Source organism: Aspergillus brunneoviolaceus (assembly GCF_003184695.1).
Source record: "Aspergillus brunneoviolaceus CBS 621.78 unplaced genomic scaffold BO95scaffold_5, whole genome shotgun sequence".
In the NCBI taxonomy this organism is placed as follows: domain Eukaryota; kingdom Fungi; phylum Ascomycota; class Eurotiomycetes; order Eurotiales; family Aspergillaceae; genus Aspergillus; species Aspergillus brunneoviolaceus.
The window spans coordinates 541,974-558,095 of record NW_020290735.1 but is presented as its reverse complement, the minus strand read 5'-3'; the positions used below and the strand labels follow the sequence as shown (position 1 = coordinate 558,095).

Sequence of the window (16,122 nt, the reverse complement as noted above, 5' to 3'; positions counted from 1 at the left end):
ATACCATGTCAGGATCTGCAAGCATGGAATTGAAGCTGAGGGGCTTGAGGGAAGGGGGGGTTGTAAGCTTACCGCGCATTAGATTCGTGCTCGGTGGGTCGCCATCAACCAATCCTCCCCGTTGAGCTATATCGTCGTGTCCAAAATCTATCACGACAATACCCTCCTTGAGCCGCGATGAGCTCACCATCCTTTAAAGCCAAGGGGAGGGATAAAGCCATATCCCCCCTGCGCAGCTGAAAAGCAAAGCTCACTTGATTCAAGACAAACCCAGACCATACAGCCCTTCCACAATGGCTCCCTCTTTGTCTTTCCCATTACCCAGTGATATCACACAGCAGCAATGGAAGTCTTTCGCTATTGAACACAAGCTGGGCCAGTCAGCATTGCATGAGTCATGTCAATCCCACCAGATCGCACCAGAACAGCTCTTTCAGGCGGCGTGGGCCACCGTCGTGGCCGCCTACGACCACGATGAAGATGTCTACGCAGACATCACAGTGCGGGGACAAGGGGCTTCGAAAGCCTGCCTATGTCACTTCACCGTCACGCCGTCTCAGTCGATTCGGGATGTTCTCACAACGGTGACTGCCACCGACGGTGGCATCCCACCGAGCCCCAGTCACTGGAGCTCACTTGAGTATGTGCATTCGGGATCGGATGTGGCCCCGACCAAGCGCCCCCGACGTGAGGAGCATATCTCAATGCGACTGGTTCTGTGTGAAGATGACAGCACCTTGCGTGTTCAGCATCGCCAGGCAGCTATGGGCTCCGATCGAGCTAGAAGCATGGCACACGGCTTGGTCCAGGTCATCACCCAAGCCATGCACAATCCCGACGTGAAAGTCAAGGATCTCGATTTGATCAGCCAGATAGACCTCAACACCATACTACAGTGGAACGATTACCCACTCCATCTCGTGGACGCTTGTGTGCACGAGATCATTCAGCAACGCGCATGCGAGCGACCGGACTCCCTCGCTATCCGGGCTTGGGACGACGACCTGACGTACAGTCGACTAGACGACCTTGCGTCCCGTCTGGCTTTACATCTCCGGCTCTGTGGCGTCAAAGTCGGAGACGTGGTCCCTTTTCTATTCTCTAAATCTGCTTGGGCAGTGGTAGCCAGCCTGGCCACGCTCAAGGCGGGAGCCGCCGCCGTGGCTTTAAGCCCTGACCACCCCCTCGCGCGGTCTGAGGCTATCATACGCCACACCCAAGCCTCCCATATCCTGGTCTCACGCGAGCACCAAGGGCTGGCGGACTCGCTTCGCCTGCGCACTACCATCGTGGTCGCGCGGGACCTGTTCCCTAATCTTCCCGCCAACAGCACGGAGCTGCCGGCAGCTGCGGCGGTCCGCCCCCAAGATCCAGCCTTCATTCAATTCACCTCCGGAAGTACGGGGGAACCGAAAGGGATCATCCTGGAGCACCGGGGCTTTTGCACGAGTGCGGCCGGACAGCAAAGGTCCCAGAATATGACGCAAGCGTCCCGTGTCCTGCAATTCGCGGCGTATACGTTCGACGCCGCGCTGCAGGAAACCTTCACGACCCTGATGGCCGGCGGAGTGGTGTGTATTCCATCCGAGCGAGACCGCACCAGTCGACTCGCTGCGGCGATGCGTGAAATGGAAGTCAACTGGGCTTTCTTCACGCCCACCCTCTGCGCTACACTCCAGCCGAGTAGCGTCCCGTGTCTCCGCACGCTGGTCTTGGGTGGGGAAGCCCCGAGCCCTGAGTTGATACGAACCTGGTCTTCCAGGGTCAGCCTACTGAATGGATACGGCCCTTCGGAATGCTGCATTTGTTGCTCTGTGCATCCCGTGAGCAGCAATGGGTCCGACAGCCCGCTGAACATCGGCGTTGCCATTCCTGGCGTGAAGCTTTGGATCGTGCGTCCAGAGAACCACGCCATTCTGGCGCCCATCGGCGCGATCGGGGAACTGGTCGCGCAGGGCCCCAACCTGGCAAGAGGTTATCTGGACGCATCCAGCGCTACATCTTTCAATTTTGTGAATGAGGTCCCTTGGTCCACTGACCAGTGCTTCCGTCGGGTGTACAAGACGGGCGACCTCGTTCGGTACCTGGCTGATGGGTCCATCGAATTCGTGGGGCGCAAGGATACCCAGATCAAACTTCGCGGTCAGCGCGTTGAGCTAGGCGAAATCGCCTCCCACGTGCGGACGCACCTTGGACGTTCCGATGTACAAGTCGCTGTGGATGTCGCACCGGTCTCACTGCGAGGAACACCGACCCAGCAGCTGCTTGCCTTCTTAACCATGCCGCCAGCAGCACTGGAGGGCTCGAAGGTTTCTCTGGATGTCGTCCCTCGCCTCCCTCCTCGGTGTGGGAGGCTCACGCCTTCCCTCAACGATCAGCTCCTTGCGCTCAAGGACAGTCTGGGCACTACGCTCCCCCGACACATGGTCCCCGCCCTCTTCGTGCCAGTCACCTACCTGCCCGTCAGTCTAGCGGGTAAACTCGATAGGAAAATGCTTCGGGCCCTGGTGGCCGATCTGTCAGAGATGGAGATACTGGAGTATTCATTGGCGTCACCAGGGACACGGCAAGGGGCCCGAGATTCGCGAGAGGCCATTCTTGTCAGGGCCTGGTCCGAGGCTCTACGGGTCCCTCCGCAAGATATCAATGTGACGGACGAGTTCTTCCTTTTGGGCGATTCCATTGCAGCCATTGAGCTAACCACCGTCCTCCGAAGCCGTGGGTTCCATTTGACTGTGGCGGATATCTTCCAACACCCCCGCTTAGAGTCACAGGCGCTGATTCTAGCGGAACTGGTTGGGGATCAATACCAGGAAGCGAAGCCGTTTTCCCTGGTTGAGGGCATAGGAGCGCAAGACCTTGAGGCCATGCTGCGACTTTCCGAGGTCCCGCTTGGGGATCTTGATGACCTTTTACCGAGCACCCGCAGGCAGCAGGCTTTGTTCCTCAGCCAGACGGAACTCCCATCGCGACTGTCGCAGGTGGTCCTCGAGCTCGACCATACTGTGGGGATCCCCGAATTTCGCTTAGCTTGGTTGGCAGTCGTGAAACGCAGTAGCATCCTGCGGGGTCGTTTGGTCGCTGATGGACAGGGAGGCTTGCTGCAAGCCGTTGCCAAACAATTGCCACCCTGGGAGGATATTTCCAGCCTGCGTGACCACCTCGCCGACCCACGCTTCGGTGGACCTTGGCGCAATGGCCAGCCCTTGGTGCACTTTGCGCTTCGACAGGGTGATGATAGGTGTCGGAAAAGTGCCTTTGTCCTGTCGATCCATCCAGCACTGATCGATTGGGTCGCGCTACAATTGCTCCTTGACCAGTTCCAGAACGAATACCGTCAACTAACGGGTGGCCTCGCAATGCCCTACTCCCGTTACGTGGAGCACCTCACTCAGGCGGACCATGCAGCCTCCGCCATGTTCTGGATGTCGGAACTTTCGGAGCCGAACTACCTCCACTACCCCGATGTCCCCTCCTCCGTTGCCACGGCAGACCAGCTCTCGCGGTCCTCGCTCTCGGCGTCGCTTGATCTTCCCGACCGCTTGGATGAACTGCGGCCCCTCGACGCCCTGGTCCACCTCGCCTGGGCCGTGGTTCTTTCCTCTCGAACACTCTCGGACGATGTCATCTTTGGGACTGCGCGGGCGAGTCGCCCCGCATCGATAGGCACCCTGGAGGCAGTTATGGGCCCCACGGAAGCCGTCGTGCCCGTTCGTGTGCGGCTCACGAAAACAGACAGTATTCAAGTGGCCGTGGTGGCTCTCCAAGATCAATTGCAGGCAATCACGGTTCATTCTTATCTGAATGGGCCCCAGCTCGCGGGCATTGGGCCAGAGGGAGAGGCGGCCAGTCACTTTCAGAATTTGTTGGTCGTTCATCCAGCGCTGAAAACGCCCCCAGATCTCCTGACCACTATGGAAGGCTATCCACCCTTTCTGGATGCAGGTCGTTACCACCAGTATCCAGTCACGGTGGACTGTACTTTGGCAGCTGCCCGGGTCGAGTTGCGGCTTTCGTTCACAAAAGCGATCGTGTCCCAGGCGGAAGCCCAAACACTCTTACGGCAGCTGCAGTCTGTTCTGCGCGAGTTGCTGTCACGGCCGGCGGAGACCACGATTCAGAACCTCTCATTGCTGACTGCTGATGATTACGCACAGCTCGTGGCCTGGAACCGCGCGGCACCGCAGCCCGTCCGCGAGACGGCGCATGGCTTGTTTACTGCACGAGCGCAAAGGCAGCCTCAGGCCGTCGCCGTGGAATCATGGGATGGCCGTCTCACCTACGCGGAGCTGGACCGGTATTCCACGCACCTGGGCCGGTATCTGCTGGCAGGTGGGCTTACGCCGGGCCGCGAGGTGGTGACCGTGTGTTACGAGAAGTCGCGGTGGACGCTGGTGGCGATGCTCGGTATTCTCAAGGCAGGCGGCGCCTTCACCCTCATGGACCCCTCGCACCCATCGCCACGACTGAAGTTTATTGCCGACGAAGTGGGCAGTCGCTTCATGCTGTGCTCCCCGCGATACGCGACCAAGGCGGCGGGGCTGGCCGCTCACCCGATCATCGTCGACGAGAGCTTCTTCCACGGGGACTTACCAACCAAGCAGTCCGCTGATCTCCCCGCCGTATCACCGGACGCAATCATGTACGTCTTCTACACCTCGGGGTCTACGGGCATGCCCAAGGGCCACCGTACGCCGCATGCCGCCTTCTGCTCGGCCGCCACGGCCCAGGCCCGCGCCCTGGGGCTCTCGTCCACCACACGGAACTTCCAGTTTGCATCATATGCATACGATGTCTGCATTTCCGATATGCTGACGGGACTGTGTGCCGGCACGTGCGTCTGTGTACCGTCAGAGGAGGAGCGACTGGGCGATATTGCCGGCGCCATGGCACAGTTGCGCGTCAATTTCGCCAATCTGACCCCGACCGTGGCGCGTCTGTTGGATCCGGACCGAGTGCCGGCGTTACAGACCCTCCTGCTGGGGGGAGAGGCGCTCCAGCAGACCGACCTCGACATGTGGAGTGGGCGTGTGCGGTTGATGGCCGGTTATGGGCCCTCCGAGTGCAGTCCGCGGTCAACGGTCAACCCGCACCTGACGGCAGCGTCGAATCCGCGCAACATCGGCTTTGCAAGCCTGTGCAACTGCCGCGCGTGGGTGGTCGAGGTGGCCGATTATCACCGACTCCGGCCGGTCGGGCTCGTCGGCGAGCTGGTCATCGAAGGGCCCAACGTCTGCAACGGGTACCTTGGCCACGCTCAGCAGCGCACGGACTCGGGCTTCATCGACACTCCTCGCTGGTATGCCGAGCTGAGTCCCACCCTCCAACCTGTGGGCCGGTTCTACAAGACGGGCGACCTGGTGCGGTACGACCTGAGTGACGGCAGTCTGATTTTTGTGGGCCGCAATGATGCCCAAGTCAAACTGCATGGCCAGCGCGTGGAGCTGGGCGAGATCGAGTCACATGTTCGCGCTCTGCCGCTCGCGGATCCAACTCCGCAGAGCAGCAGCGACAGCAGCAGCAGCGGAGTCATCTCCAAGGTTGTCGCCGAGTTGGCCCAGCCAGGCGGGCTTGTCAGGACCCCAAGCCTCGTGGTCTTTGTTCAATTCAGCCATCCCCATCGGGGCATTCCCGACGGATGGGCTGCCGCGGTGGCCCAGCACCTGGCTGTCCGCATGTCGGCGGCACTCGTCCCGAAGTACTACGTCGCCCTCGATGAGATTCCGCTCATGTCGTCAGGCAAAGTGAACCGCCGCGCGCTGCAGGCCCTCCCGGCTACTCTCACGGCGGAGCAGCTCGGACTCTCGACCGCTACTCGCAAGGAGAAGCTTCGACCCAGCTCAACGGAGGAGTACCGGCTGTCGCAGCTATGGGCAACAGTCCTGGATGTGCCAGAGGCAGAAACTGGGAGAGACGATCACTTTTTCGAGCTTGGCGGGGACTCAATTGCGGCAATCAAGTTGGTGGGAGAAGCGCGCCGGGCGGGGTTCTTACTCACCGTGGCGGATGTCTTTCAGCACCCGGTGCTTGCTTCAATGGCCACAAAGCTGACCATCCTCGCACCGGCTGCGCCGGGGATGTCGGCCCCAGTGGCGAGCCCTCAGATGACGGCAAGCTTGGCAGATCGTGTCAGTCGCGAATGGAACCTTCCCCGGGACACGATCCAGGATGTGTACCCAGCCACGCCGCTGCAGATGAGCCTGATGGCGCTGACCACGCGCAATCCCAAGACGAACACCTTGCAGCACGTCTACCACCTGTCGGCCGATGTGGATGTGATGCGGTTCCGACGCGCCTGGGAGGCGGTCGTGGCGAGGAACGAGATCTTCCGGACACGGCTGGTCTTCGTCAAGGCGTCGATCCTGCAGGTGGTTCTGGCGGACAGCATTGCCTGGGAAACCACACCCTCGAGTCTGCCAGAGTACTTGTCTCGTGTGGACGATCGACCCTTCAACTACGGCACGCCGCTCATGCGCCTGGGCCTGCTACCGGACGGGCACCGCGGCGGCTCGTACTTTGTGTGGACCGCCCACCACGTCGTCTATGACGGTTGGAGCCACTTCCGCACCTTGCGGCTGATCAAGGAGACATACGAGGCGGACGCGGTGCCATTCTCGATCCCGTTTCGCACGTTCATCGCCTTTCTGCACCAGGCCGGTGAGGACGAGGCGCAGGAGCGGTTCTGGCAGAACGAGCTGGCCGGATTCGAGGGCACGGCCTTCCCTCCGCTGCCGCGTGCCGAATACTGGCCGCTCACGGATCGCGGGATTGACCATGTCATTACCCTCTGTTCCAATCTCGCTCCGCAATCCAGTTCCCAGTTCGCCAACATAACGCTCTCCACCATCATCCGAGTTGCTTGGGCGCTGACGGTCGGCATCCAGACCGGGACCGAGGACGTGGTGTTTGGGGCGGTGCAAACGGGCCGTATGGCGCCCCTGGCGGGCGTCGTGGACATCATGGGCCCAACCATCACAGTCGTCCCCGTCCGGGTCCGGTGGGCGCGCAGCCTCACGCTTGGCGATCTCTTGTTGCAGGTCCAGGAGCAGGGTACGCGCATGATTCCATATGAGCACGCAGGTGTCAAGGCCATTGCCAATATGGGGGAGGACTGTCGCGTGGCCGCCACCTTCCAGAGCCTGTTGGTGGTGCAGCCGGAGAAGACCGACGGTGCGGCGGCCACGGTAGCCGGCATGCGTCTGGTGCAGGTTACCGACCGCGAATTCCCTAGCTATCTGCTCTCGGTACAGTGCTCGATCCAGCGGAATCAGGTGCGCGTGCATGCCAGTTACGACTCGTCGGTGCTGTCGGGCGAATGGGTGCAGCGTATCGTCGGGCAGTTCGAACACCTGCTGCATCTTCTCGGCGATCCTCGGAACCTGCCGACGCCGGTGGGTCAGGGGGAGATCATCCCCGCCGCAGATGTGCAGCGACTCCTCGCTCAAGACGCCGCCACGGCCCTTGATCGCAGCCCGGTGGACGACACAATAGCTTGGGCCATCGAGCGCCAGATGAAGTTGCAGCCGGACGCCCCCGCGCTGTGTGAAATGGAGGGTCCGGGTATGAGCTACGGGGAGTTGGACCGACTTTCGGCCCGCCTGGCACTCCACCTGCGTACGCTTGGGGTCGGTCCGGAGAAAGTGGTGCCTTTCTGCTTCGACAAGTCTGTTTGGGCCGTGGTGGCCGTCGTGGGCGTGCTGCGGGCGGGCGGCGTCTGCGTGGCACTGGACCCTGGCCACCCCCCGAGCCGCCACGCGCAAATCCTGCAGGAGGTCCAAGCCACTCTGGTGCTGACCTCGAACGCGCACCGCGCGCTGTTCAGAGACCAAGGGGTCCCCGTTCTGGCCGTCGACCGGTCCCGGCTGCGCTGGCTGCCTGAAACGGTGATGACGGGGCCGACCTGCCATCCCAAGCTGCGGCCGGACCACGCTGCCTGGGTGGTGTTCACCTCCGGCAGCACGGGGACACCCAAGGGCATCGTGCTGGAGCACGCCTCCATATGTGCCACTGCGCGGGGCAACGCAAGCGCGTTAGGGGTGACGCGGCACACTCGCGTGCTGTAGTTTGCCTCGTTTGCGTTCGACGTGGCGATCGAGGATATGTGTATCACCCTGATGCACGGCGCCTGTCTGTGCATTGCTTCCGAACATGATCGCCTGAACAATCTGGGCCCCACCATGCAGCAGATGCGGGTGACGTGGGCGGATCTGACGCCGTCGGTGGCACGAACCATCGACCCCGAGGCGGTGCCGAGCCTGCAGACGCTGGTGCTGGGAGGGGAGCTGCTAGGCGACGACATCATCAGTAGCTGGGCAAACCGCGTGAACCTCTTCAACACGTACGGCCCTGCCGAATGTGCCATCTACTCCACGACCACGAGCCCCTTGGGGCTCGACGCCCGCGGGGGGAACATTGGCCGTCCCATCGGCTGCGCCTGCTGGGTCGTCGATCCCGACAATCACAACCGCCTGATGCCCGTTGGATGCACGGGGGAGCTCCTGATTGAAGGCCCCAATCTGGCCCGCGGATATCTGCACGACGAAGCTAAAACGCGCAGAGCCTTTGTGCACCCCACCTGGCTGGCCGAGTACCGAGGTGGACAGCGTAGCCGGTGCTACGCCACGGGCGACCTGGTGCAACAGAACCCGGACGGCGCCACCCTCACCTTTGTAGGCCGAAAGGACTCGCAGGTCAAGCTACGTGGCCAGCGGATTGAGCTCGGGGAGATCGAACATCAGATTGCGGTCAGCCTCGCCGGCGAATCCTGGGCCACCGCAGTGGAGATTATCCGGCAGGCGGAACATCGTCAGGAGGCCCTGGCGGTCTTCTACTGGCCTACCCAGGCCACCGCCGATGCTCCGGATGCCGCCCCCCGAGTCGTCGACGACGACGCCCTTGAGGCCACGCGAGCCGTCTTCCTGGGGCTCAAGGCGCAGCTGGCCCGGGTCCTGCCCAAGTATATGATTCCCACCTTGTATGTGCCCCTTTCCTTCCCGCCAAGCACGCGGACGGGGAAGTTGGATCGACGGGCGTTGCGCAGCTTGGGAGCCAGCCTCTCGATGGCGCAGGCTACCGCGTTTGCCCTCGAAGGAACCGCGGGCGGCACAGTCGCCAAAGTGCCGCCGCAGACGGAAATGGAACGGGTCCTGCTCGAGCTCTGGGGCACCGTTCTTGGCTTGTCGACGGAGCAGATGGGCATCCATGACAGCTTCTTCCAACTTGGCGGGGAGAGCGTCGCGGCCATCCGGCTAGTGGCCGCGGCGCAACGAATGAAGCTCGCCATCACCGTGGCGGACATTTTCCATCGCCCCGTGCTAGCCGACATGGCTGCTTCCCTGCACCCTGAGACGCAACAACAACAACAACAACAACAGTCCGCCGACGAGATGCTGTCTCCTTCTCCTACCGGTGCCGATCTCACCGCGCGCGTCAGTCGTGCCTGGAAGATCGGTTACGAGAGCATTGAGGACCTCTACCCCTGTACATGGCTGCAGGAAGACATGATCCAGGTGACCCGGCGGGTCTCCGAAGCAAACACCCTGCGCTTCATTGCGCACCTCGACACGGCCACGGTTGATCTGGCGCGGTACCAAGCCGCCTGGCAGCAAGTGGTGACGGGGAACCCGATCCTCCGGACGCGCATTGTTCGTGTAGACGATGACGACGATGAGGGCTACGACGCCAGCGACGACAACTATCGAGCGCTGCAGGTGGTGGTGGACGAGCCGATCCAGTGGTGTACCTCCTACAGCCGGCTGAGCGACTATCTACGCGAGGACCGCTCGACCCGCTTCGACTACGGGACGCCTCTGACACGGTTTGCCCTGATCCCACATGGGCCGGATGAGTATTACTTCGTCTTCACCAGTCACCACGCCACGTACGACGGCTGGAGCGTGCGGCTCGTGCACGAGATGGTGGCGGATCTGTACACCGGCCGCCGCCGTAGCCGCCTTGCCGTGGGCGCCGCCCCTGCCACTACCCCGACGCCCTACAAAGCTTTGGTACAATACATCGTGTCGCTTGAGCAGCAGCAGCAGCAGCAGCAACCCATCCCGACCTACGCCGCCTTCTGGCGCTCGCAACTCCAGGGTTTCAGGAGCAGCACCCAGACGTTTTTCCCGGCGTTCCCCAGCGCAGACTACCGCCCGCTCACCGACAGCGTAATCGAACTCACCCTGCCCCTACCCCCAAAACCTCGGTCCAACAACAAAAACAACACCCCCACCACCAAGGTTGTCACCATCTCGACCCTCCTGCGCGCCGCCTACGCTCTCGTGCTCGCGGCCCAGACGCACACGACGGATATCTGTTTCGGGGCCGTGCAGGCCGGCCGCTCCATCGCGCTGCCGGGGATCTCGGAACTGGTCGGCCCGGCCATCACCCTGGTACCGGTGCGTATCCGGTGGAATGATGCCAGCAGCGCCGGCGGCGGCGGCGGCGGCACGACGGTCCGCAGCTTCCTCGAAACCATCCAGGACCAAAGCACGGCCATGATCCCCTACGAGCACGTCGCCAAGCCGCGCATCGCAGCCCTGGGTCCGGACTGCGCTGCCGCGTCCGCCTACCGGTGCCTGTTGATCGTGCAGCCGGCGTCGTCGACGGGGCCAGTCTCGACCATCCACGGCGTCACGCCGATCAAGACCAAGTACCCCGAGTTCCTGGAGTACGGGCTCAGTCTGGAGTGTCGGTTGGCGGCGACGGAAATGGTTGTGCATGCGGATTACGATCGGACGGTACTGGGGCCTGAGGAGGTGAGCCATGTGATTCGGCTGTTGGGGACCGCGCTGGGATGGCTGGCGGGTGAAGACGAGATGGGGATGACGGTGGGGCAGTTGGCGAGGCGGTTGCGTGAGGAGTGAGTTTCGTGTTCGATATAGAATTGTGGGACTTCCACCTCTTTTTTTCTTTTCTGCTTCTCCTTCCGTCCCCATCCAAGGGGAAACTTCTTCTTGTCCCAACTCTATTAGTGTCTGCCCACTTTTTTGGTACTGGGCTGTATAAATGAGGATGGGAGGTTTATACGAGCACTCGGATTGAGCTTCTTATAGGCTACTTCCAGGTTTGTCGGTGGAACATCCGTCAATCTCGGGGAATTGGGATTTTATTAATGTGGATATAACATACTTGTGCGTGTGTGTGTGTGTGTATTAGGATAGTGTTGGACATAGTAAGTAAATAGTATTGGCACCCAAGGCCTGAGGTTGACATACTGTGACTTGAAGTACGTGCCTGCCAAGTTTCACTTTACAGTTGACGATTCAACGCCCGGCTTGTGTATATCCCAGCGATAGCGGTATCATACCACCTGACCCGCTGGGCTGTATGTCTGTCCCTTTGAGGCCACCCGGCAGGAGGTTCACTCCATTGCCTCATTACTTCACCCCGAACCCCTATTGGAACCAACCTTACACAGCCTATGGCATAGGTAACAAATAAAGCTCAAGATTGTCGCTAACACCACCCAACCCGAGCACTCACTCATTCACTATGTACAATGCCACCAAGCCCGGACCATCGCCCGCCAGCCGGCAATCAAACCCTCCCCCCCTTCAGACCCCCGGCGGCAGCAGCAACAGCCATCAACGCCTCCACCTCCGCCGTATGCTCGGAGAAATGATCGACCAGATCGTCCCACATCTTCGGCTCGTGCTCGTGGCGCTTCTCGCTCGTCCAGGCGAACTCCGTGATCGTGAAGGGGCGGCTCGACTCGAACATGAAGGCCATGGAGGCCTGGGAGATCTGCATGGCGGGCGGCGCGGTGGCGGTGGCGGATTGGAATTCTTCGTAGGCGACGCCGTGGGGGACCACTTCGTTCATATTAGTTATGCTGATTATGTGTTTGGTTGGTAGACACTGATAGAAGGGTAGGAGAAGAAAAGAAGGGCCACTCACTCCCGCATTCGAACGAGACGCTGCCCGGCTGGAAGGCGTCGGAGCGGCCGCCGTAGTCGCCGTAGAGGAGGCCCATGAGCTCTGAGGCGGCGTTGCGGTGATAGTACGGCGGGCGGTAGGTGTCTGCCCCAAGAATTAGGATCGAATGGTGATAAAGAGACAGGGGTCAGGGGCCTACGTGATGCGACGTCCCAGCGCGGGGAGAAGATAAGTACATCCGCCAAGGGAGCGGTGAGGTCGCGCGACTTGGCCGTCAGCACACAGAAAATGGAGGGGTCGATGTGGTCGACGGAGATGGAGCCGACGTTGACGAATTTGGTCAGGTCGTATTTGTATGGGACCTGCAAAGTATTAGTGCCTTGGCACCTTTCTGGGGCAGGGGCAAGCGTACATAGTTCCCATGCCAGGCGACGACGTCGAATGGACTGTGGTTCTGCGTGCTTTTGAAGAACTTCCCGCCGAGCTTGTACACAATCTCCCACGGTTCCTGCGCGATCTCGTACTTGGCGGTGGGCACGAGGAAGTCCCGCGCGTTGGCCAGACCGTTCGCCCCCAGCGGGCCCAGCTCGGGCAGCTCGAACTGACTGCCCCAGATCTCGAGGATGTATCCCCGCGACGGCCCATCGGGCAACTCCACCCGGAACCGGATGCCCCGCTGGATGACCACCAGCTCGCCCGGTTGCACGAACAAGGGCCCGAACTCGGTCTGGATGTCGAGAGCGCCCTGTTGGGGCAGTATCACCATCTCCCCGTCGGAGTTGACAAAGGCCTTCTTCGTCATGCTGGCATTCGCCGTGTAGACGTGCGTGGCCAGCCCCTCGCGGAGGGTGGGCTCGCCCGAGCCGGCCACGGTCTTCAGTCCGTCAACGAAGTCCACCTGCTCGGTGCTGGGAATGTCGAAGGGGAACCAGGCCAGCTGGGTGGGCGACACGTGGACGCGGGGGTTCATGGGGAGGAAGTTCGCCTCTGTGTCTTTGTTGTCGGGGAGATTGGTCTGGTTGGTGCGTCAGTCTGTGGTCTGATCTGTCAACGCTTTCGCTCTACTCACGAATCCCTGGTGTGCCACGGCCGGCCGCGCACGATACAACCAGGCCTTCTTGTTGCAGTGTCGGGGGGCGATGAAGGCGCTGGCCGTGATCTGCTCCGCATACAGCCCGAAGCGGACATTGCGGGGACTGTTCTGGCCCTGTGGGATGGTGCCAGGGACAGCCTCCGAGACGAATCTGTATGCTATTTCAGCTTGTTGAATTGCTGATGCGGGAAGACAGTTGAACATACGAGTTGCCAAACCCGGCTTGGTACTATGGATGGATTAGCGTTGAGCTAGCACGACTACACTGTGTCCGCGTAGCGACATACCTCATAAGGATCATTCCGTCGCGTGTTGAACGACGGGATCGTGCCGTCCTTTTGCGTCTCTGCCCAGTGGAATATCTTCTGGTATTCCTGGGGATCTGATAGATCGCTTGTGGAAGGCATGTTGGGATGATGAGTATCAGAATAGACAGAACGAGGATCGAGGAATCGGAGAGATAATTTGTTGCTATGGACTTGGAAGATTGAATGCCAAATTGTTAGGCATGGACCCCCGGCGTCGTGCCATCCTGATATACTTCAGTTTGTGGGGTCAAGGCCGCGCCACGGCAAGAATGAACAATGAACGAATTATTGAGACCACCGGCTATCCCGGAAACCAGAGCGTGAAGTTGACAGGGTGGCTGGCTGAGCTGAGCGCGAGGGCCTGGAGGTAGTGAGGCCACAAGCAGGCAAGAGATGGAGTTCGGCATGTCGCGAGGGAGGATTGTTGCCGAAGAGGAGGAGGTGGAAGGGAAGCTGGGGATCATTTGTGGAGGGACCCCACATGAGTAAGATCTGAGTAACAGTGGGGGAAAACACCATCTCGGATCAAAAAACAGCCCAGAATTGCCGGGCTCGCCTCGCATCTCCTCTTTTTCTATGAGTACTCCGTACTACTGAGTATACACCCTACATCATCATCAACTTCAATTCATGAGACTAATCTTCCCTGCCGACACTCCAAACACAACGGGCATGTACACCCCCATACCGGCCTCTCGCAACACCTGCAAATGCTCCACCCGTCGTCGGGCAGCGAATTGCGCCTCATTGATCTCCTGACATTCTCCAAGCGGTCCAAAGGCGAAGCGTCGTGCCTCGGACCATGGCTGTCTGCCATTTGCAAAGCGTATCCACCGCTCCCTCATCTCTTGACCAACGGTTTCGGCCGCGCGGTTGAACGAGAGATCAACGCCCCCAAACAAGAACAGAAGGTCCACGGCATGGTGTGCTCGGCTAGACGCCTGCCAAGGGTTGACCTGGTCGATGACATACTTGTAGACCCGTTTGCCGGCCGCTTGGAGCTTGTCGGAGACGACCTCCACCGGCAGGGAGTAACGCGTGTCGTGGAGTAAATCCAGCGCTCCCAATTTACAAGCTGTCGGGCGATCGGCCACGACCTGGTACAGTTTGCGCAGCTTCTTTCCCCAAGCGGGATCTTGCTCGAAAGCAGCCGCGATTGTTGACCCATCGAGCGTCTCAATGCCGTTCCTCCAGATGACCGACTGTGTTGCGGTCAGTCATAACTCAATACCACAGTTGTAGCGCTTACCTCGTATTCTGTATCTCCAATCATGACTTCCTCCACCAGCTCAGGCGTCGCCTCCCACCCGTCAAAGTTCTCGTCTTCTTGGAGCCAGAACGAGTTCATCTTGCACTCCTCTATGGCCTGGACAATGGCCGCCACCGAAGCGTGACGGAGAGAAGGCTGGCCCAGATCTTTGACTTTGGCCTCCAGCGTCGCAATCAGCCCCTGGCCCTTCTCCAAAGGCAGAGGACTAGAAAGATAGATGGATCCCGATGCGAGGACCGCTCGTTTCACCGGAGTGCCAGTGAGCAGATGGGCGTGCACGTAGACCGCACCAGCGCTCTCCCCAGCCAGCGTAATATTTTCCTAGATCATGAGAAAATCAACGACAGTCCTCTCTCATGTTAACCGGACCTCCCAGGCACATACCGGATCACCCCCGAAGGCAGCAATATTCCTCCGCACCCATTCGATCGCCAACTTCTGGTCTTTGAGCGCGAGATTCTTCTCCTTCCCATCGCCGAACCCGAAAATATTGAGCCGATAGTTACACGACACAAAGAGAACAGGCTGATCACTCTTGATAGAGTCCCCCACAATCTGGATCGGATCTGAATCCCCTCGCCCCACGTAGTCAGTTACCATCCACAGCTGGAGCCCAGTCTGACACCAGAAAACTTACCGCAAATCTTCGACGCCGCAGAACAGAACGTCACAGCCTGTGACCCGCCTGTAGAACAGCATCACAATCAGTGACCACTCTCCCAACCCCAGGAGAAAGGTCCCTCTGTGTCGCAAAGGCCACCTACCATAAATCCACAGCAGAACCGGAAGCGGTCCCTTAGACGCAGCCAAAGGGGGCCCGGTGATGTTCAAGTTCAGGCATTCAAACTCATCCTCGGGTTCTTTCTCGGTCACGAAATCCTCGGGGATGCGGAGGAGATGTCGGACGTCGACATCGGCCTGCGGACATCTCGGGCTGGGAATCGCTTTCTTAGCTGGGAACAGGAACATGTATAGACAGACAGTAAAGGGGCAGGGAAAGAGAATAGTACCCGTATCGCGCAGCGTCAACGGCAGCGCCATCGAAGCTCTCCACCGGCTGCGCTTGCTCGAACCGCGCGGGGATGTCGGCATACTTGATACCGCGGAACTCGTGAACGAGGACACCGTCAATTTCTCGTTCGATACCGTTGAATGTGGCTTGGAGGCTGGCGTGGTGGATCTGTGGAGGTGCCATGGTAATCGGAGACCGGGGAGATTTATGGTGATGGCACAGTAGAAGGGATGGGGGAGAAAAGAGGGAGACGGGCTGGACTAGTAGCCATCAGTAGGGAGCTTTATGTACCGTACCGTTCATTTTGCTGTGTCTGGTACAGGACCTACCTACCTTGTCTCCCTCTAGTCCGGCTGATGTTTAGATTATTGTGCCGGTGGTGCAGGTGCAGTGGTGGGTCCGGTTTGCGGGGAGATCCACCCTCCACCACCCCCTCCCGCCGGGGCAGATTCCTTCCGCTGGAAAGGACGGAGGGTCCGGAATTCTCGAGGTCTCAGTAGACTGTCAGTAACTTCTCGCAAATACTCCAGCTTACACACCTTATCCCTCGTCACAGGCAATGGGA

General features: G+C 60.1%; 3 protein-coding genes across 3 annotated transcripts; 1 reads left to right on the top strand and 2 right to left on the bottom strand.

Annotated features, from left to right (window-relative positions):
• Positions 1 to 49: 49 nt before the first annotated feature.
• On the top strand, positions 50 to 11,189 carry BO95DRAFT_510936 (amino acid adenylation). The gene is made up of 2 exons (XM_025591392.1): positions 50 to 8,036; positions 8,064 to 11,189. Exons 1-2 carry the CDS (start codon positions 294 to 296, stop codon positions 10,860 to 10,862), a joined length of 10,542 nt encoding a protein of 3,513 aa, XP_025446872.1. The 5' UTR covers positions 50 to 293; the 3' UTR covers positions 10,863 to 11,189.
• A 116-nt stretch (positions 11,190 to 11,305) lies between these two features.
• Positions 11,306 to 13,744, bottom strand: BO95DRAFT_478829 (putative homogentisate 1,2-dioxygenase). Its single transcript, XM_025590060.1, has 7 exons — positions 13,255 to 13,744; positions 13,174 to 13,196; positions 12,944 to 13,118; positions 12,287 to 12,889; positions 12,074 to 12,236; positions 11,896 to 12,018; positions 11,306 to 11,810 (listed from the first exon to the last, which is right to left on the bottom strand). The coding sequence occupies exons 1-7, from the start codon at positions 13,372 to 13,374 to the stop codon at positions 11,536 to 11,538; spliced, it is 1,482 nt and encodes a 493-aa protein (XP_025446871.1). The 5' UTR covers positions 13,375 to 13,744; the 3' UTR covers positions 11,306 to 11,535.
• Positions 13,745 to 13,875: 131 nt separating this feature from the next.
• BO95DRAFT_438710 (putative carboxylesterase) lies at positions 13,876 to 15,936 on the bottom strand. Its single transcript, XM_025585583.1, has 7 exons — positions 15,891 to 15,936; positions 15,556 to 15,817; positions 15,310 to 15,479; positions 15,183 to 15,230; positions 14,930 to 15,111; positions 14,525 to 14,866; positions 13,876 to 14,477 (listed from the first exon to the last, which is right to left on the bottom strand). Exons 2-7 carry the CDS (start codon positions 15,738 to 15,740, stop codon positions 13,899 to 13,901), a joined length of 1,506 nt encoding a protein of 501 aa, XP_025446870.1. The 5' UTR covers positions 15,741 to 15,817; positions 15,891 to 15,936; the 3' UTR covers positions 13,876 to 13,898.
• Between the last annotated feature and the right edge of the window lie 186 nt (positions 15,937 to 16,122).